Source organism: Protopterus annectens, chromosome 6.part1 (genome assembly GCF_019279795.1).
Source record: "Protopterus annectens isolate FY-2018-M chromosome 6.part1, PAN1.0, whole genome shotgun sequence".
NCBI classification, from domain to species: domain Eukaryota; kingdom Metazoa; phylum Chordata; order Ceratodontiformes; family Protopteridae; genus Protopterus; species Protopterus annectens.
In genome coordinates, this window is record NC_056738.1 from 33467608 (window position 1) to 33490585 (window position 22978).

The window sequence follows — 22978 nt, forward strand, 5'->3', positions numbered from 1 at the left end:
ACACCGGGGAAAAAACATGTTTTTCAGTAAATCTTTAACTTTTCTGCATTGCTAATGCCTCCGTATCAAAGTAAATGGTTACTACTTTCTTATTCATTATATCCCAAAATTATTTGAAGGAGACTGCCATGGCTAGCATTGTTTTGTTTTAGTCAAAGTCTTCGCCTTCCTGATGTCAAGTTAGAAAGACAAAGAAATCCTTATAAGGGGATCATTTACTGTTTTCTCTCTCAGTTGACAACATTGCTGTGACTGCTTATTATTCACTGTCAGCATTAATCCACATTTTTACTATTTTGCTTCCATAGATTTTCATTAGTGGCCATCTCTGTTGCAGCATTTTAAGGAATGCTTGAACAGCAGGCTTGAAAACATAGCCAAGTGAATTATCCTTTTCAAAAGTTATAGCTGTAGTTTAATGTTGAAGTGTGAGAAATCTGACCCCTGTGATTAGTTGTTACTTGGGCTGAGATGGTTTGTGTTGCATTCACAGTTTTAAATAAATACTGTAGCTAAAATTAAGTCTTTGATGTTAATCCAGAAGAAACATGCACTTTTGCAGAACGGCTTGGCTTGGGAGGGCCTTGTGTGGAGTCTGCATGTCCTTCCCCACAGCTGGGTAGCATTCGAAAGACATGCATGTGTAAATGGGCGTGCCTTCGTTGAAGGTTGGGCGTCGAGCTGGCACCTCGGCGTTTCGTAAAAATCTACTGCCAATCATTAGCGGACCGAGCCCTTACCGGGAAAAAGCCAAAAGACTAACAACAACAGTGCAGAAAAAATGCAAAATCATATACTGACAAAGTAAGAAGAGTTAGATTACTGCATTGTGGCAGAGTTTTATTAAAGGGAAAGACATTTGCATCTGAAAACTAAGCTTGAACGCCCTTTCCCTGCCTTTGTTCAGACTCCAGGCTACACTATATCTGAGATGTGATGCTGACAATTTTTAACTGATAAGGCAAACTTAAATGTCATTGTTTTCTTAATGGCTCTTGTTGTTGGGCTAAGCGACCTAACAAAGCAGAACATCACCAACACACTCAAAAAACATGTTTATTTCATCATGGTTTGCGTTTCCTACATTTTAACACCACTCTGGGACTATTTACAAGTTTTTAAATATTTTATACATAATTTCGGAGTCTGACCACATGGGGTCAGGCATCCTGAAGTAATTCTGATTGTTTAGTCTGCCTCTAGGTATCCCACAATGCAGTGCTAGTCTGTAAAACGTTACATCACGCAGGACTCTATCTCATGCCTTTCAAGGACTACTTAAAAAACAAACAGTGCACTTGTTACAGAACAGACTTTCAAAGTGCTTTTTACTGCTGCTTCTTTTTAGAATGGCTAAGCTGCATTTTTTTTTTTTGTGAAGCCTGAATTGTACCACTTTGACTCATCATCCATCCCCCTTCACAACTAACTTCCCCTAGCTGTCAAAGTGCTAAGGGTAAGCTGAGCTGTTACCTGCTGTAATTGACCGCTCACAGCAGGAGACTTGACTTGTGTACTGTTTCCCTGTTCTAGCCGTTACTTTCTGTATGGGTAGGGGAAGGACCAGGGAGATGTGACATCACAGTATAGCTGGGTTTTTAGGACAGTCATGGTGATGTCAGGTTTGGGAAGGGAATTGGCCAGAAAACTACCTACATTCAGTGGCCTTGATGACATCAGTGAAAAGTTTCCCAATGCTGTCAATGGTGCAGCAAAAGGGAGGGCTGCACTCCTGAGTGTGTTGTGCTTTAGATAAGATGTAAACCAAGGCCTTATTTGCCTGAGTTGGTGGTAGCACAAATGGATATAAAATATCCTATAGCATTTACTGAAAAGAGAGTTAAGCGAAGTTCCCCAATGAAGTGGCCAAATTTCTCCTAGTCAGTATGAATGCCACCTCGAGTCTCCCCTGAAAAGGAACTAGTGGCATTCTGCAACTAACCTGGTCAACAAAAAGTTTCAAGCATGACCTTAAAGGGCGCTTAGGTGGGGTAGGAGGGGTCATAGTGCTAGGGTGATAGACTGAAGTGTCCAGGGACCCACAACTTGATATTTGCTGGGGGCCCCAAAAATGCTAGCACTGATCCCCATCCATCTACACACACAAAGTACTCACAATATTCCTATACCACTTTTTTCCTATTAACATTAAGTTTAGCAATACCAGGTTTCCATTCAATTACTCTGTAAAGCATGGAGCACCAACAGTACACTAAAAAAGCGCTACTAAACGTTAGCATTTAGAGGACTGTTAAGCACCTCTTATGCACCATTATGATCTGGTCTGCAGTAAAAGAAGACAGCGCTGACCAGTAAACAGCAACAGTTAGAAACAGCTTTGTTTCAACTCTCGTTTCTAACTGCTGTCTGTAACTACACTGGTTGTTTTGAATTAAACAGCTTCCCTTTACCCAGGGAATACATGTCAACCACTCTCCACCGTTCTGGCGTTCAAAGCCAACACACCACCTCGCTCTTTTTTTAAAATCTAATTTTTTAACCAGTTTGTAGTACGTGAAGATAATTATCAGATCTCTAATCATAACGTCATATTAGGGTGTTAGATTCATACACAGAGATTCATCTTTCAACCTTCACTCTCCAGGTTAACTTCTTAGCATCCATGTCATGAACACATGTGAACTACGACTGACGACCCAGTCATAATCCTCTACCTTATGTACTAATCCTACATATACCCTCATGTTTCTTAGAAAACAATTTTCTTAAAAAAAAAAAAAAAAAAAAAAAAAAAAAAAACACTTTCCACAAACACCATTTTCAAAATAAACAGCTGCAATTTTTCTTCTGAATGCAATAACCCAAACGTCCTTTCAGTTGCCTTTTTTAATATGGGGTTGATTCAGAACTCCATAAAAAATTAAATTAGCACCAGTCTTCTCTACATTTTCATAATTAACATACACACTCCCCAAACTACTAACTACGCCACTTAGCATGCTATTAAGTTTTCACAAAACAGAAAAATGCAGAGGCACCCACACTTTGTTCCCCTCTAATTCTGCTTCTCATTAACCATCTCCCATACATTACAGCAAGAATTTTTTTTTTTACAAAATCTTAAAATTTCTACTTCTCCATCTCTGCCAAAGCCCACACTCCTACTTGAACTAAAAACTAGACTAGCAAGATTCCTTTTCATCACCATCACATTCCTCCTTACCCATTCCAAGTATCCTATCAACACTAAATCATTCACAAATTACTGAAAACTTACTATGCTATACATCTTCCATCTATCTTAATCCAAAAGCCCAGTGAACAATGAAAATACAACTACCTATCCAGAATTACTCAAAGGCCAGTACAATCATGTCAAATGCAGAGAGACAGCTATGCTTACCAGAACTATGCCCAGATCTAACTCAAAAAACAAACCACACTGGTGGATTCAAAACACGCAAGTGAAAAAAAACCAAACTTATAGCCAAGACTAAGAAGTATGACAGCAGCATGATAAAAACAATCTCAATATAAACAAAAGGGCATATTAAGTTTACTACAGCCAAATGACAGGAACTACAAACCCGTAAGTCTGACTAGTTTCATATGGAAAGACTTATGGAAATGATTACTAAGGACATAGAAAACTTTCAAACACTGGATCCAACCCAATTTGGTTTCATTAAGGGCAATCACGCCTACTCAACCCAGTAGAATTTTCTGAGGTCACTAAGGCAATGGATGAGGGTGAAATGGTACATACTTCCTACCTTAAGCTGGCTAAGACATTTGTTACAATACCCCAGGTCAGGCATTGTAAACAATCCCATGGATAAAGGCATAAACCTCCAGGTTATGCACTGGATAGCTATGTGGCTCTCAGATAAGACACAGGAGGTTAAAATAGCAAAGACCACATACGCAGAGGCCAATCACTAGTGGAGTCCTTCAGAGCTCTGTGCTGTGTAAACTCCTTTTTGGCATCTACTTCTTGGAATTCAAGGTCAATATCAAGGGCCTCTGGGCTGACCAAGTTTGCAGGTGATTGTAAACTAGGAGCAGTCACAGAATCCCCTCTAGGACACTAACATCCTACACGAAGGACTAACAGAGAATAATGACTGGTGCCAAAGCCACAGCTTAAATCTTACTGCCAAGAAATGTATAATAGTACCCTTTGGGAAGTCATCCACCCTAAGATATTACCTCATCCTCAACAGTACAACCAGAAATCATGGATTAGGGCACACATGTAGACAGTAAACCTGGCTTTCAACCAGTATGGGTCTATTGCAGTAAATACATTCTGTACTGCTCAACTCCTAAGCAAAAGTGGGATCTAGGTCTAAGAAAGCCCTCGTTCCACTGCATTCAGCCCTTTTCAGGTCCATAACTGAGAACAAAGCCCCCTTTGGTATGCACCTGAATAGACATGCAACAATTGCAATGTCCGCAGAGGTTACTCACAAACAGAAAACACAGTGTAAAGGGCATGTCTTACGCAGATTGACTCCCATTTCTAAACTGTTTTCTACAGGCTGTTAGGAGGTGATCTGTGGTATACAAGGCATCCTTGGATCCAACTGTGATTGACCTTCTGCATATCTGCAAAACCAATAGCATCAGAATTCCTTGATCTTGGGATATGAACTTTGCTTGTGGTATAAATAGGACACAACGGAGGAACAGGTATGTGTCTCAGAGAATTACCCTTCTCTGAACAGGCTCCCAATCTACATGGAGCAGAGCTCCTCCCTAACCCTATTCAAGAAAAATCTTGATGAGTGGATGGGAAATCGTTTGTATACCCTGGGCCTAGCACCCATGTCTATAATGGACAGATGCAGCTTGCAAATCTTGCCCTACCTTAACATACTCCTTAAAATAACCTCTAAGCCACATAAACTTGTGAAACTGGGATGCTTGGCTAGGCTTATAAAGGCCCCAGTGGTCATTAGCTTGCCCCAGTCATCATTAGCCCAGTATACACCCATCAACAAATAAATAAGTAAACAAGCACACACACAAGCATCTAGCTTAGTCGAACCTTTAAACATAACAGTATAGGCACCCTTCACATCCTCTGCTACAAATGTATCCTTATGAACTGGATGCTGCATCTACATTAACATACCCTCATTTTATGCAGTGCTTTCCCAGATGTGAGTGAGTTGGGGCTTAGCTGATCAGAGCTGCCTTCAGGCCATTACCCCACACCCACAAACAATATATAATAAGACTTGCATTAAGAATATCCTGCTGAAACTTCAATATGGATCAGACAGTTCAGGCTCCTGAAAAGCAAATTTCTTCCAACTGTTAAAACAATCTGCAGTCCCAGTTACTGGGAGGAGTTCTGTTCCCTGAACTACACTAGCGTTAGTACAGTTCAAGGTCTGGAGGTACTACAGCCTCCAAAAAGGCAGTGTCAGAGGTCTTGGCAATAACAGGCTTCAATGTCATGAGCTGGTTAAATGCTGCTGCAGAACTGACGCCCTCAGATCTAGATGTCTCCAAATAACCGATTGTTCCTAGTATCTCCTTTACCTTTTCCTTTTAGAGGCACTTTTCCATATTCATTCTCTTCTTCTGGAGAGACTGTAGGCACAACATTGCTACAGAAAGTCTACAAGACAAAGCAGGCTGTTCTAATGTGGTATGATGTCTCCTTAGGGTCTTGTGCAACTTATGGTCTTCCTGACTTCTCTTTAATGTCTTCAGATGAAGATGCTGTCAAATACTGCAATATTCCACGTCATGATCTGGTCCTAAGCATTATAGGCACTGGACACTATAATCTTAAGCAGTGCCACACATCTGTAGGCAGAACAGTTTGTCTTTTTAGCAGACATGCCCTATACCTCCACACAGGCCAATTCACTTGACATCTGCTACAAAAAAAAAGAGGAGTCTCTAAACAGGTTCCAGTGTAATCCTGGACAACCGTTTATGTGATAATGAAAGTGTGTTGAAACAAAAGTTATTGTATAAAGAAAGCATTTTTATTTTAAAGTATAAAACTATGACACCCACAGGGCTTAATAATGAGACGAATTGGAAATGTTTACTTTAAGATGGGATTTTATTAAATAATTATATAATTTTGTAATTAAGGGGTGTGTATCTTCAATTAGAAGTTCTATATAAGAACATGCATTTTGAATGTTTGATATTCCTTGAAGGTGGAAACACCGAAGCGCTAGAGAGAAATAAAGAGATTTTATTTTTCTGCTGGTTTCATTTCAGTCGGTGAATATTTTTGTTGGGGCCAGAGTTGTTCTATAACCGTCAGAATGTGGCACACTCGCCTGTTTGCAAACATGTAACACAGCAAGAAAAAGACAGTAGGGTAGAAGTCACCTACATACCACATGCTTGACAACAGAGGGAAAGCAACATCAGCCTCACCACAGTGGAAGGGGGTTCAGCTCTGAAAGTCAGGCTGGATATCTGATTCAGCTGCCTTCCACCCTAAGTTTCAACATTCCAACTTGGACGATGCAGTATAAATGCCAGTATGTACCATCCATCGACTGCTGTTTGCCTAGAGTGATCCCTCCAGACACTGGACAGGAAACTGCAATAACTTGTACCCACAAGGAGTAGAAAAAGGCAGGTCATTAGCCACTCAGTCCCTTCAGTAAGGATGATCAACTAACATACTTTATCTTGGACAGACTGCAGCTCATCTTCAGATGCCGGCAGCAGTCATTGCTAATCTATTGGTATTATCCATGTTCCCCTTTACTGTTATAGCTGTTTACAGTTACTTTATTTAGCTCTTCAACAAAACTGCAATGGCTGAAGACAATGTTCCACAGTTCTCTATTCTCTAATGACTTATTTACAGGATACTTTGTCAGCTGAATAAGTGAGCTCTAAATATGGCACACAGCCTATTATACAAATACAACATAAGTCAGTCAAGAAAAAAAATGAAAGTTGCCTTACCTTTGCTTCTTGTATGAACTTAGAGATAACAACTGGATGTTCTTTGGAGAGAGCAACAGCACTACTGAGGAATTTCTGCAAGTCAGTGTCCGAGTACGCCACATTCATTGCAGCCCCACTAAGAACATAGGATGGACGAACTACACACGGATAGCCAACATTGTTGCAAAACTGCTTCACAGACTAAAAAATAATTTCATTATTAAAACAGATATTTTCAATAAAGGAGCACCTACAAAACGATGCAGGTCTTCACAAACATTCAGATTTTCAATCAAAAACTAAAGACCATATTTAAAGAAGCAACTAAACTGAGTAAAATTAATATTAAAAAAAACAGTTTTAATTCAAAAAATGCTTAAAATATTTTTCTAAGGGGATTCATTCTAACGCAATGTGTTAGAGACTTTCATATGTCGTAACTGTGGAGTCCATTGATGGGAAGAAAATGGAACATGACTAACAAATAACAACACTTGCAGTTATGCGAAACAGCCAATAAGCTATGGGCAGTTGTGCAGTATTAACTACCTTAAAAAGTACATCTTCAAGTATTTCAGCTTAGACTACTCAAAGGTTTTGCCAGTAAGGCCTATCCAGACTCCATCATACCAGCAATGCTTAGTGTGAACCAGCAACAGAAAAGGAATGAAGTGAATGTTAAGTATAAATAGGCATCAAGTGCAAATCGGCATCGTATAATCCCTTGATGGTCAATTATGCCATTCAAAGCTTGCACTCCTACAGCTCTATACTGTGCCCAGAAAAACACTGAAAACAGTACGCATCAATACCTATTACCACCCCCCTCCAGCCGCTCCCCGGAGATCTCAGATGCTCAGAGACTGCACAAATGCAGATTACCCCAATGAAATGTTCCATTGTGGCACAACCTTCAGTGTAACAATGCTTGAACTATATCACAAACCATGCCATTCGTAAAATACTTTCAAAGTAGGAATAGAAAACAGAGCACTGTACTCATCTCAGTATCTACTCTGTATTCTCCAATTTTAATGGAATTATTTACTTATATTTTGACATTTGTGGACCAGGTCTATCCGACTGAGAATGTGCCCTTTTTCAGCAGAGGCCTGGGGAGAAAAGCTCCACACAGAACTGTTAAATTACAAGCAACAAAGCACAGAAAATTTCAAATACATGACAGACACCGAGTACAGGAGGACCTAAACATAAAACATCTCAGAGTACACAATGAATCAATATGCAAGCAATTATATAAAGTAGTATTGGAGAAATACAGTAGCAGCTACAGATACATAAAGAATCGCTAAATACAGTACAAAAATACAATCTGCAAGCCCTAAAGAAAAGAAAATAGGAAATAAAATACTACTGATTAAAGAGGTAGGTATAAGGAGGATAGGACAGCAGAGAATAGATGCAAGTATTTCCTATGGTACTAAGGAGGATGTAGTCAAAGATGGGCATGAGGGTTAGAAAAATCGGGGATTTAAAGCATCCACTAATTCGCTTCATGTACATGGGGAATGGGTGAGAGTAATAGGCAAGTGTAGTGAAGGAGGTGTGGGAACAGAGTAAGGTAGGGCATTAGGAAGAAAGATGTGGGGATGTAATGGGGAGACCACACAGTGAATTATAAGCAGAACAGTGAGAAGAGAGGGAAGAGTGCAGGGGATGACAGAAGTTATATTGGGTTTTGGCAGTAGCAGAGCCCTGAGTTAATTAATCAATGCCTTTTTGAAGCGGAGGGTATTGGATTTACTTCTGATAGTTAGAGGAAGTTTGTTCCAGGCAAAGGCAATACAATAGCTGTATAGGTGATGGCCAATGGTCCTTTTGGGCTTGCAGATTTCCAAGAGAAACTGATCAGATCTCCAGAGAGCAGGATTAGGAGGGTGAGATGGCAGGAGCCAGTTTAGGGGTATGAGTGCAAGGCAATGGTTTGAATTGTAGAGATGATTTGCTGCAAATCTAGCTACTTTATTATAAGATAGTTTGAGTTTAGACTTTAGAAAGGAATTTAAGAATGGAGAGGGATCAGTAGATAGGAAGCCAAGCATATGCAAGGGAAAGTCTATAGTCCTTGGTGAGGATTTTTATTTCTATAGAGTAGGCCAAGTTTTTGGTGTGTCTTTATGCAATTTTGAACATGTAGATCACATTATAGTTGCTCATCAAGAACACCCAAGAGCTTGGTATGCGTTCTTACATTTATTACAGTGTTGTCATGGAATGAGACAGTGAAAGATTGGAGATGAGAGTGATTTTGGCAGAAATAAGAGAAGTTTAGTTTTTTCTGGGATTAAGTACACGTTGACTGCCAGTTAGCCATCTTTCAACAGAATTATGTGAGTTTTGGGTTAAAGTGAGGAGGTGTGAGAGAGTGTCTGAAATGCATATTATAGTGGAGTCATCAACATATTGTATAAGGGAGGACTATGAACAGGCAGTATGAAGACAGTGAAGACGTTGAATAGTTGTGGTCCAAGAATGGAACCTCCAATACTGACAGGAAGTGGGAGAAGGAAGAAAGCCATATGACAGACTGCTGTCTGTCAGAAAAATAGCTTGAGAGCCATTTGAATGTTGGGTTTGAAAGACCAAGTTCAGCCATTTTAGTGAGTAGCTTGGAATGACAGACAGTATCAAAGGCTTTGGATAGGTCCAGAAAAAGGCAAGATACTAGCTTACTGTTGTCTCTGGCTTGAAAGATAGAATGAGTGAAGGAGATCACAGCAGAAGTAGTGCTGTGATTAGGGTGGAAGGCATGCTGGGTACAAGTGAGAAGATTTTCTTGTAGAAGGCAATCAAGGAGCTGTTTGTGTACACATTTTTGTGAAAATTTTAGAGAGGGGGACAGGATGGTTATGAGCCTGTAATTTGAGAGGCAGTGGAGTGTCCTTTGTGAATAGGTATAGTGTAAAACTGTTTTCCAAATAGAGAGGACTGTAAATTCTTGGACAGATCTGTTGATAAGAAGAGAGATGGGGTAGGGAAAAGAGCAGACATAGCTTTTGGAAGACAGTGGTACATTACCTGCTGAGGGAGATCAAGGCTTCAGTTTTAGCAATGATTTTATATGTAGGTAGTGGGGATGGGTACGTGTGAAAAAGTACAGTTTTGTACCTACCATAAATGTAGATGTCCGAACTGGATAGCATCTGCAGTCATAACAAATGGGTTGTCCTGTCGTCAGGCAGCCCTTCGGTCGGCCGGATTCCAAAGTCTGGGTCCGGCTTCGGCTGATGTCGCACTTCACCCGACATCATCTCTGCTGGTCTTCGGGTATAAAGGCATCAGCCGACGCCATTTTCCTCAGTGTTTCTTGCCCCAGATGCCAGTTGCCCTCTTGGAAGGCTAAATGCCAATGTTTCCAAAAAGAAGGCAAACACAAAAAATAAGCATGTATGTACATATATACAAACAAATACACCATAAGAGACCCCCCCCCCCAGCTAGCTATTTGGAGGGTAGATACCCTAGGAGTACCACAGAGGGGAAGGAGGGAGGGTAATCCTGACTGCAGATGCTATCCAGTTCGGACATCTACATTTATGGTAGGTACAAAACTGTACTATGTCCTTCATGGATGCATCTGCAGTCATAACAAATGGGTAGAATACCATAGCCAACTAGGGGAGGAGGAAGTGGAGATTATGGTGTGGTTAGGATCCCTTGCAGTACAGCAGTGGCAAACCCTGCTCGGGATCTAGAATACAGAGGTAAATTGTAATGCTTGGCAAATGTATGCACGGAGGTCCAAGTAGCCGCCTCAATAATGTCCTTGGTTGCCACTCCTCGTAAGAAAGCTGTGGTAGTGGCTGTAGCCCTTGTAGAATGAGGCCTTATGTTCTGTGGAATTGGTTTTCCATGGTAGGAGTAACAGAATCTTATGCAATTTCCTATCCATTTGGAGATTGTCTGTTTGGAAATTGCTTTTCCTTCCCTTCCTGTTGCATAGGCTACAAAAAGCTGGTCAGTTTTTCTGTTACTTTTGGTTCTGTCCAGGTAGTAGCGTAGCTGTCTATGTACATCCAAGGTATGCAGCATTCTTTCCCCTCTTGTTTTGTGGATTGGGGAAGAAGGTAGGTAGGTGGATTGCCTGGTTTAAAGACACTCTGGATACCACCTTAGGCATAAATGTAGGATTAGTTCTCATGGACACCCTATCTTGATGGAAGATTAGGAAGGGTTGTACTGCCATTAAGGCCTGTAGTTCAGAAACCCTCCTTGCTGAGGTAATTGCCAGTAGGAAAGCAGTTTTCCATGACAGGTGCTGTAGATCTGCTGTTGCTGCTGGTTCAAACGGAGGGAGTGTCAACTTTTCTAGCACGAAGTTCAAGTCCCATGCTGGTAATGGTGGTTTCCTAGGAGGTTTTACATTCTTGATCCCTCTGAGGAACTGCCTGAGTAGAGGATGTGAAAAGACAGGTGGATCAAAGCTGTATTCTGCTGAAATAGCTGATGCATGTATCTTGATGGAGGAATAGGACAGGCCTGTATGTAGAAGCTCCGCCAAATACTCCAGAATGTTAGCAATATCTATATTTGACACATCTTTTCCTCTTTCAGCACTCCAAATGACAAACCTTTTCCATTTTCCTGCATAGTTCCTTCTTGTTGAAGGTCTGCGGGCTTCAAGGATAATGTCTTTAACCCTTTGGGAAAGATTTGGATTAGTTGCTGCTATGTGATGTTCCAGGCAGTCAGTTGTAAAGTTTTTAGGTTTGGATGCATGATGCTGTAGTTGTTCTGAGTTAACATCAAAGGCATCAGGGGTATTGACCACATTTTCTCCTGAGACATGCTCCTCAGCAATGGGTACCAGTGTTGTCTTGGCCAGTTCGGAGCTATCAGGATTATCCTTGGACGTTCCTCTTTGACTTTCAGTAATACCTTGTGTATCAAAGGAAGAGGTGGAAATGCATATGCTGTCAGGCCTTTCCAGCTGAAGGAGAGCGAATCCACCTTCCATGCAAGTGGGTGGAATGTCCTTGTGCAGAATTTTTTGAGCTGGTGATTGAGAGGGGAAGCGAATAGATCTATTTGTGGCATTCCCCATTTCTTTGTGATGGTCTTGAAGATGTCCGGGTGTAGCATCCATTCGTGAGCATCCGAGGTGGTTCTGCTTAACATGTCTGCTAGGGTGTTCTCTTTTCCCGGTACAAATATTGCCTGTAACTGGATGTTGTAGCTGAGTGCCAGATTCCATAGGTCCAAAGTCATTCTGCATAGGGGGTATGAATGAGTGCCTCCCTGTTTGTTGATGTACCACATGACTGTGGTGTTGTCTGTCCTTATCATCAAATGGCCTTCTTTGAGGAATGGTCTGAATTTTTGGATTGCCAGTTTTACTGCCAGCATTTCTTTTTGGTTTATGTGCAGGTGCAGCTGGTCCTGAGTCCACAATCCTTGTACGCATTTGTCCAGCATGTGCGCCCCCCATCCTAGGTCTGAGGCGTCTGTTGTGATGGTTTGACTTGTTCGAAAGTTGTGAAAGGGTAGGCCTGGGTTTGACTGGCATGCTTGAGCCCACCATAGGAACTCCTGTTTTAGGCATGGGATTAGTGGTATTTCTGCTTCTAGGCTGTGCCTGTGTTGAGACCATAAATTCTTTAGGTACCACTGCAGTTTTCTCATATGCAGTCTGGCATGTGGGACCAAGATTATGCATGATGCCATGAAGCCCAAGGCCTGCAGAACTTTTCTTGCTGTTAGCTTGTTCTGTTTTGTTCATGCCAAGAAGTAAAGAGGGAGTTGATTTTGTTTTTCTGCAGTTAGGAATGCCATTTGTTTTACTGTGTCCAATTCCGCGCCCAAGAATGTTCTTGTTTGGGATGGTATCAGCCTTGACTTTTGTAAATTGACTGTGTATCCCAGGGCTTGTAGCAAGTAAATGACCCTTTGTAAATCTGTTGTCAGCTTGCTTTTGTTGTCCGCTTGTAGCAGGCAGTCGTCCAGGTATGGATAAATTTGGATTCCCTGTAGTCTGCAGTGAGCGATTACTGATGCCAGGCATTTTGTGAATACTCTGGGCGCAGTAGATAAGCCAAAGGGCAATGCTGAGAATTGATAATGCTCTGATCCTGCAAGAAATCTGAGGTATCTTCTGCAATTTGGTCGAATGGGGACGTGCAGGTATGCCTCCTTGAGATCTAGAGTTACCAGCCAACACTCCTTGCCCAGCATGGGAAGAAGTTGCTGTAGGGTCAGCATTTTGAATTTTGGGACAATGATATATGTGTTTAAGATAGACAGGTCGAGAATAGGTCTCCAACTTTTTCTTTTCTTGGTACTAGGAAGAGTCTGGAATAGAATCCTTTGCCCTGTTCTGTTATTGGTACTCTTTCCACAGCTCTCATCTTTGTTAATTCCGTTATCTGCTGTAGAGCTTCTATTTTCTGATTTGGAGGCAGGTTTGGCATTCCTCTTTTTACTGGTAAGGTGTGGAAGTGGAACCGGTAACCTTGGTCTATGGTTTGCAAAATCCACTTGTCTTTTGTGATATAGTGCCAATTTTTCGAAAATAAGGCTAACTTTCCGCCTAATGGTGCTGCTATTTGCTCCTTGGTAGGCGGAGTTAGAGCCAAGTCACTGTGATTGTCCTGTTGCAGTGGTAGTGGTTGTGTCTGTGCCTCTGTTATTACCTTGCCACTGTCGTCCTCTGTAGGCACCTCCTCTGGATTGATTTCTGCCTCTGGAGCGTCTATTCCTGCCCCTTTGGGATCTTGTGGAGTCAGGAAAGGACCAATTTTTGGCAGGCCAGTTCCTGCTAAACCTTGGGGGCTGAACCTGTAAGAAATCTTTAACTGTTTGTACAGATTTTGCCTTTTCTTCCATTTTCTTCATTACCTGCTGGGCAGGTGTACCAAATAAACTGGCCTTATCCATTGGAGCATCTAATAGCTTAGCTTTAACATGACCCAGTAAGGCCTGCTCTTTCAACCATGCATGTCTTCTTATCACTGTGCCAGTCATGGCTGATCTAAATGAAGCCTCCAGTGCATCATAGCCATATTTTAAGGAATGGTTACTAACCTGTTGTATGTTATTCACCATTTCTAATACATATTTCTTATCTATAGATTCATCAGAGGATACTTTTTTAGTTAACTGATCAAGCATAAACTCTTGGTATTGGATCATGTGAAACTGACAGTTTAAAGCTCTAGCTGAGAGAGTAGCAGAGGTGTAAACTTTTTTCCCCCATCTGTCCAAGGACCTGGATTCCCTTTCGGAAGGAATAGGGTTTTTTGCTGTGGTCGAGGCTACTGCCTTAGGTCCCTGGGAAATAGTTTCGGGGTCTGCCAGTGGGGCCTTGTAGAGGTGGTGATGAGTGTCTGGAACCCTGTAAAATCTATCAGGTTTGGCAGGGGCTGGAGGTAAAGAATCAGGAGCAGTGCAGACATCATTAAATGCATCATCCACAACAGGCAAAACAGGAGGTATAGCTAAGGGCCTATGTTGTGGTAAATGCAGAAAAGTCCTAAGCCTTTTTCTTGAATCTGAGAAATCTTGTCCCTGCCATTGAAATTGTTCTCTCATGGCATGTAAGGTTTCCCCAAAGGAAAATTCCTCTGGTGGAGTGGCAGCTGGAATGGATTCTTCAGCATCGGAGTCTTCATAAGTGGAAAAAGGATCCTCTGGCTGTTCTGTAATGTCGGAGTCATCCGCAGAATCAGAGGACACTGGCTCTAGGGGCTCTGTCTTAGGTCTCTTTTCTGGGGGCTGAGAGGCCCTGTCTGGGTGAGATTGGGATCCCCTAATTAAGGATATTAGATCTTCTGCCAGAGTGAGCATTTGTGAACTAGAGGTGGGCCTGTGTGAGGGAGGTTTAACAGGCACTGACTTAGCAGATTTGGCTGCTTTAGCCCTGGCAAAGGCCTTGATAGACATGGCTGCAGGGGGTCTAGCAGCACCACGTGCTGGGGTAGAAACATCCAAAGGGATGGTGTCTGATAACTCACTAGAAACCACAGTTGTAGGTAAAATTTCTGAGGCCGATTCAGGTAAGGTAGCAGGAGCCTCAGTAGTAGCCGTGGATTCGGCTGAAGATTGACCAGTTTTCTCGGTTTCGGCCGAAACCAAGACACTCGCGGCTTGCTTAACCGTGGTTTCGGCCGAAACCGCGGACCGTGAGTGTCGGTCTTTTTCCCTGCGTTTTTTAACAATTTGGGTAGTCGGAGGATCCGACGGCATAATGTAAGCAAAGTCTGAGCCGAAAAATTGTTCAGCAAACTCCGACCGACACCTGAGCGTTCGTCGGTTGAAGGAAGAGCAGGCCGAACAGGCTGCTACGTCGTGGTCTGGGCCTAAGCAAGGCAGACAGTAAGAGTGGAAATCTTTATGAGGTATTTGTTTCCCACAAGTTAAACAGTTATTGACTTTTTCTGACATCGGCTGAGGCAAGAAAGAGTCCCCAACGGGGTACTTAGCTTTTTAGAAGTCTTCGAAGTAGTATTCGGTAGTAGTAATCTCTGGATCTGACCGACCGGCACTTGCGAACAGCTTCTGCTTCGGGCGCCACGCGGCAAGAAAGACTGAGGAAAATGGCGTCGGCTGATGCCTTTATACCCGAAGACCAGCAGAGATGACGTCGGGTGAAGTGCGACATCAGCCGAAGCCGGACCCAGACTTCGGAATCCGGCCGACCGAAGGGCTGCTTGACGACAGGACAACCCATTTGTTATGACTGCAGATGCATCCATGAAGGACATGTAGGTTAATGATCTGAGGGAGAGTAAGGAGTACTGAGATTGGAAGCATGACTACTCTGGGTTAGTTTATTGTAGGAGTCAATAAGAGTACAGTGTGCAGTGGAGGTTTCCAGTGAAGAATGGTCACGGCAGGGGTTGGATATACCGGGACAACCTGGATGAATAATCTTGTCAATGATGTTCCAGAATTTTTTAGGATTCTTGAGTGTTTGAGGTTTTAGATTTTTTTTTTTAATCATTACTGACTTGTTTTTTTATGAGGTTGAAGAATTCTTTACAGATTTGAAGGTGAAGTAGGGATTTTGTTTACAGCCATCTCTTCCAAGCAGTATTCCTCTTGTGCATTAGGGAGCGAGTGGACTGAGAAAGCCAGGGTGCAAAGAGAGTTCACTCTGATTTTTCTAAGGGAAGCAAGGGTGTTCAGAATGTCTAGAAAAATGGAGTTACATTTGAGAACAGCTTCCTCTAAGCAGTTTAAAGAGGAGGGACCAGCTTATGGTGGACAGTGCATTGTTGAACTCGTCAGGGTTAAAGTCAGCAAGTCTATGGCACACTCTGTATTTATGTTGCTTAACCTGATGAGGGAGTATCTTTGTATGCTTGTGGGAAGGTGGTCACTTATAAAAATCAGGCAGTGTTTTGGGGCTGTACTACAAGTTTGGATTGGATACCAAGATCCAGTCTAGGACACAGATGCAGTTGGGTGGTTTACTGTAGTGGGCAGGGGTTTAAACTAGCTGTGTGAAGCCATGAAGGTTGATGCTCAAGTTAGGTGAGTCAGGGGGCAGGGTGTGCCAGTCCGTGTTAACACTCCACAGAATTATTGTGAAGTTTTTTTCTGATTAAGTTTGCAGCTGACAATCAGGAGTTCATCCGGATGAAAGCTGGGGAGTGACATGGACAAAGGGGACAGGTTAAGCTGGTCAGAATAGATTATGGCTACACCCCCGCCTCCTTTTTGTGGATCCTGTTAGAGCGGAAGATACTTTACCTCAGGGGAAGTATTTCACTGCCAGTAATATGGGGTTTGAGGCAGGTTTCAGAGAGAATTACATCAGGTGAGTATTGGGCTATCCATGAATGAATTCACAGACATTGTTGAGAATGCTGTGAATATTTAATGAGCTTATGGATAAGCACTTGGTAGAAGACGGAGTGGGAGGTGGATGGTGGTATGGGGAGTCACAGTCATGAGAGGTAGAGGAGTTGGGGCCAGGGTTGGGGTGAATATCACTTGGCAAGATACTTTTGGTGGTGTGTAGCAGTGCATGTATTTAGATCCAGCAGTGTGGTATTTAGGCCTAGTTTTGAGGACGTGTGGGGGGGGGGGTCTATTTGATTTTGTGAAGAAAAAGGTTAGATGGGTTAAATAGATAGGGTGTGATAGAGATGGTGTAAGATTTATGCAAGATCCATTGAGGGTGGGTAGAGGATGGGTTAAATTTATGGAAGACAGTTCAGCATGGGAAGAGAAAAGCTGACAAAGTAGCAGAGAGAGAGAGAGATGTGAAACATGTTAATGGAGAATGAGAAGGGAGGACTGGTGGATGTTGGCTAGAAATTAAGAAGGTAAGAAAGGTGGGATTGCTGAGTGATGAAAGAGTAATTTTGGATGTAGATGCAGGGAAGAGGATGGAATTTCTATTGGGAGCATGAAGGAGAGAAGGAGTATAGGAGAGGGTGAAATAAAGTGCATATTGTAAGGAGTAAGGGGTGAAGTAAACTGGGAGGTGCTGGTATGAAGGGGTGTGGATTACAGGGGAATGAAGTTATCAATTGTTAAGGATAAAGACGTAGAGGAGAAGATATAGAGAGGAAGGAAGTGAGGATAAACAGGAAGAGGTGGAGAAGAAGAGCAGGGAAAAGAAGGGTTACAGTATAAATTTAGCTGGACCCGATAGCAGTTGCCAAACTTACTGCAATAAAACAATCAGTAAGTAGTGCAGCATAGAGTGTTTCCCTTTACTGAAACTATTAAAGAACAGCGTGTGGGAGATGTGCTAAAAAGTACAGGGAAAGTTAAAGGTCAGAAGGGTTGAGAACAATTTAGTTAAGTGTTTTAATATAAAAGTGTTACAGTTACCGTGACTGATAAATATTAGAACAGAGTCTATGTAAGGAAACTGTAGAGGTCTGTAAAGTTACGTGAACAGCACTATCAGTTTGTTTTGTCAAGTCTACCTACAGCAATAGATCAGGCTGCCAAAACTGACACTTACTAAGGTAGTGCAAGTTCAGAAATTCTTCTGTATGGGGGTCCAAAGGCAAAAGCTTTGCATGGTGAGTGGGTGGGGGCTTGCCACAGATTTCACATAAGCCAGAAACTGTTATCAGCTTTCAAAAGAACTGTCCGTCACAAGAAGACACTATGAAGCGTACTAAAACCATGATGTTACCTAACCATGTAGAAACTTTACAATTCTGATCAATTTGACAGATACAGCAGCTAATGATTTGCAACTGCTAGAGGTCACATCAGTTCAATGAAAGCCCCAAACAGAGCCTACTCATTTCACATTTTCCCACAATTTGTCTAATTCACTGCCTTATTAGAGGGTCTAATTCCACAACGGAATTCTGACAATTTCTCTAAAGTAGAATGAAGACTCTCAGAAAACAAGGATTTTTCCTTAAAGTACAAAGTTTCAGTAACCACCACACAAACAAATAAGGTCTTGTATCCTTTTCTGAAAAAAATGTAATTGTATAATTTTTCAGTACTTCCAAAGTAGCAGAATATGACCTTGACTACAAACTAAATGATCCAGATTCATTTAATGGGTCATGCACTTGCTATGAGAGGAGACAGAACTCAAACATTGGACTTGCTCACATATTTTCTAGAGAAGAGGAGTGTTGTGCTGGTGTGGGTGGGCTGATCCTTGTTTCTCAGTGGAAACTTGGACTCCAAAATGATAACCAGGGCAGGTATTTGGGCATATCTGGATAACATCCTGCTCAGACAGAGAGAGGGGACTCACTTATGCTGCAACTCACTGAAAGCAATGGTCAATAAAGCAGCATTTCCGTAAGGGTGTACATATGGGGGGGCTTCCATCTAAAGTTTAGCTCATCTCTGTGCGAGAGACCATGGCAGCTGTTGTCCTCTTGCTTCAACAGTTATGAAGTATAGTTGGTGCCCTGACAGCAGGCCTATAAACAGCAGAGTATATGGGAATTAAAGCAAAGTTTAGGCTTATAGAAGATGCTACACTTCAGGCAGTCGGTATGGAGCAAAATCTCTGTTGAGGAATTGAAATTAAAAACAAAAAAAGAACTAGTTTGCCATCTTGTCCAGCAAACCTTTCTTATTTTTTGGTCTGCTTGGTATTTCTTCAACAACAGAAGTATCACTAAGAGTGTTGTCTTACAAGCTACCTTACAAGCTACAGAGGTAGGGCTTTAACAGTGACATCTGTCACACAGGACATGGAGGTTTCAGGACTGCATCGAATGTTCTTTCACTAACTTGGACTTCCCTTTCAAAATAAAGAAAATTAGGTTTTTTAAGTCTTTCTTCTTGTGGTCAAACTTCTTGACCAACAATCCTCTCCACCACAATTCTACAGTGACCCATTTGTTCAATAAATGGCAAGAGACTCTATTCTCATGTGTTTCTCTTGATGAAAAAAGCAAGTAATAAAATGTGTTGCAGTCCTCCTGCAGGAGTGTTACAGCCTTGATCTTTCCTATGCACATGCATTCAGATATTCAGGGAAGTATTCAAGTCTCAGCAAGAGGTGCCCACATGTTGTAAAACTCTCAGAAAGCCCTCTCCTCCTGGCAGCAAATGCCTCCATATTATCTCCCGTCTCCAATGGGGTTTCCTAGCTGGTATGTGCAGCCCAAGCATGCAAAACCAACCCTCACCCTTGAAAGAGGCATCAAGCATTGCTCTGTCAGGCCTCTTCCCTCCCATTACCAACCTCTCCAGTACCTAGGCTGCAAATCAAACTCACATCTGGATCTTAATACGGATTTCACTGTTCTATGACACAAAGTTAGTTTACAATATAGAGAAAGCAAAGCAAGCTTGTTAAAAACAGTTGATTCACCTTGGCAAAGTCTTGCTGCCATTTTATCCCCTGTATTTTTATGGTTCCTTGTCTCTGAAGAATCCTTTATAGATTGAGAGCTCTAACAATTTAAGAAGGTACGAGTACTTAGAGAAAGGATATTACGCACTCTGCACTTGTTGCTGTCTGAAGACAAGAATACATAAGGCCAAGTGCACATCTGCTGAACAGAATGCCAGTGTTGCATGTCACTAATTGGGGATACAATCACCACCCCTGCAAAGCCTTGGAGGCAGTGGAAAACGCAAACCTTCCTTACAGTGGATAAGGGCCCCAGCCATCCCCTCTGTCTGAGTAACTATCTTTAGAGGCAATGTGTATTTGAAGGAATGTGATAAGGGCTGTCAAGTTAACACTGACTGATGGCAGTCTATGGATTGTTCCACTGAAATGTGTTCTATCTTTAGGCATGAGACTAATCGCTGATAAGTGCATACACCGATGCAGTTACTGCATCGAGTAAAGACTACCTCCTTGGGAAGTACAGACAAGTAGTTCCAAGTGAGGAGACTATTTTTGTCTTAACAGCCAAGGAATTGATTACATCCTTATACTCACCCTGGAATATGACTCTGCATGTGCATAAATTAAAGCAGCAGAGAAAACCATCATCAATGGAGTGCAAGACAACTTCTGCGAAACCACTGTAAATTACCCCCATTGGTAAGAATGCCAAACCCTCCTGGAAAGCCCTTACCACTAAAAAGCCACTGAGATTTGTCACCACAAATAGGACACAGGGTCACTGAATGGTCAGCCAAACCACTGCATACAAGACTGAGGGAATGCGTCTTTGTACACAAGTAAGACATCAGAGAATGTCAAAAAACCCGGAAACTCCCACAAATGGAGGTTTATGAAGCATTTTGATAATTCACGTAAGGATCATAGAACCACAAAATAACATCTACACTACTGCCCAAGAAGTTTTTTTGGAGGCTTTTGAATGAATGTTTCCATTTTCTTTAACAAGGCAAATATTACCTTTTCTTTTTTCCATGTGCCCAAAACATCTGGAAGTACCTTGTTTGAATTTTCTAGTGTGTGCAGTTTTTGGGTCGCTGATTCTGCTCAAAGAAAAGAACAAATCCCATGCTTTAGTGCAATTGTCATGGTTTTCACTTCCTGATTCAAGGTGTACAGGGTTTAAGAACTCACATTCGTCCTTCTATGAACACTGTGGAACAGGGGGTCAGTGATACTACCTTGCAGCTCCAAGGTTTGACCACAAGTTCCAAACAGGGGAAGCTTAAAGTACAGTTTTGTACCTACCATAAATTTAGATGTTCGAGTTTTCACACTGCTGCAGTCATCACACTTGGGTTAACCCAAGTGTGATGACTGCAGCAGTGTAAAACGATGAACATCTGTTCTCACTGGCTGAGCTGCTGTTCTACAGGGGTTGTTTTCAGAAAAGAAAGTTGGGTAAAATCTTACCATAACCACAGATCTCCTTCTCTTCCATGTTGCAGTATTAACAAGTGGGTTTACCCTTCTTCCGATCAGCTTGTCCAGCCAGGTTTCCAAAGCTTTTCCAATCCCTGATGGTGTGGACATCTGATGTGTTGGCAGGTATACTGGCCATAAATGTGACGTCTGCGTGCACCAGCCCTCAGAACAAGGAAGCCCCAGATAGAGCCAGTCCTGGTGGCATAGCCTGTACAGAAGCCAAGGAGAGCAAGTGCAAGGATAAGAGAGGGATGGTGGGATGGAAGGAATACTGCAGCATGGAAGAGAAGGACATCTATGGTTATGGTAAGATTTTACACAACTTACCTATGTCCTTCTATTCCAATGTTGCAGTATTCACTAGTGGGCGAGTACAAAATCTCACTGTTGGCTGGGAGGTGGTCTGTATGAGGATTCCAGGAACCAGTGCAGGACAGCTCTGGTAAATCCTGCCCTGGCCCTGGAGATGTGGTCCAGTTTATAGTGTCTGGCGAAAGTGTACACAGAGGACCAGGTAGCTGCTTCCAGAATGGAGTTGGTGTCTAGGCCTTTAAAAAAAGGCTCCAGGGGAAGCCATGGCACTAGTGGAATGGGCTCCGACGTTGCCTGTCAGTGTCTTCCCATGGTGTGTGTACTAAAAGGAAATGGTCCTAGCAATCCAAGAAGAAATAGTTTGTTTTCCCCATGGCTTTCCCCTGTGCCCTGGGATGGAAGGAAACAAACAGCTGGTCTGATTTGCGTAAAGGGTTGGTCTTATGCAAGTAGAATAGAAGTTGCCTGTGGACATCTAGGTAGTGAAAGACTCGCACGGTCTCCCTGAGGATTTGGAAAGAAGGTGGGTAGGTGAATAGCCTAACTGAGGGAAAGGTAATTGACCACCTTGGGGGTAAAGAAGGGATTAATCCTGAAGGTGACCCTGTACATATGAAAAACTAGGAAGGGTGGGGTAGCCATAAAAGCTTGGAGCTCCGAGACACTCCTGGCTGATGTCAGAGCTACTAGTAGTACTGTTTTCCAAGTGGAAAATTTCAAGTCAGCTTTGCAAGCAGATAAGAAGGGTGGCAGAGTGAGTGTTTCTAGGACATAGCTAAGGTCCCAGGAAGGAGGGGTCAGTTTTCTGGGGTGTCTTAAGTGTAACACACTTTAGGAATAGCTTGGCTGGAAGTCTGGATGGTAGCAGAGGTTCCAAAGGCAAGCGGGCAGAAATGGCAGACAGGTGTGCTTTTAAGGGGTAAGACAAGCCTGTCTTCAGGAGTTCACACAGGTAGGACAGAATCAGAGCGAGGTCGGTGTCCAGCAGCTCAATCTGTCTTTTGTCACACCAGATAAAAAACCTTCTCCATTTCAATAGATAAGATTTCCTTGCATTGAGTTTCCAGGTCTCCTGCAGGACTGACAGCATGTCCTCATTGTACAGGTGTCTGAAGGGAATCAAAATCCTATCAGACACAGGGAGAGGTGCAGGGATCACCACTGTGGGTGAATCTGTGCCCCCTCATTCTGCGTGAGTAATCCATTGAGGGGGGGTAACTTGTGATTGCTCTTGGAGAGATGAAATAGGGGGAACAAGTGCTGCCTTGGCCAGTAGGGAGTCACCAACAAGATTTTTGTGGAGTCCTGCTGAATTTTAAGTAGGACTCTGGATCAGAGGGAAGGGGGTGAAGGCGTACAGGAATCTCCCCTTCCAAGAAATTAAGAAGGCATCTGTTTTTAGTGCCTTTGGGTTGTGAGATCTGAAGCAGTAGCTCTGAAGTTGCCTGTTTGTGGAGGAGGCAAACAGGTCTATCTGTGGAATACCCCACCTGGGGATCAGATCTAGGAATACATCTCTTGACA

At 42.5% G+C, this 22978-nt stretch overlaps 1 protein-coding gene across 1 annotated transcript in view; it reads right to left on the reverse strand.

Moving 5' to 3' along the window:
- The window catches only part of CAD (carbamoyl-phosphate synthetase 2, aspartate transcarbamylase, and dihydroorotase), a gene marked incomplete in the record, with an annotated part of 2299829 nt that overhangs the window by 1186370 nt on the left and 1090481 nt on the right, over positions 1 to 22978 (reverse strand). Inside the window, 1 exon segment of the mRNA XM_044075466.1 lies at positions 6916 to 7098. Within this exon segment, the coding sequence (XP_043931401.1) occupies positions 6916 to 7098 (183 nt within the window).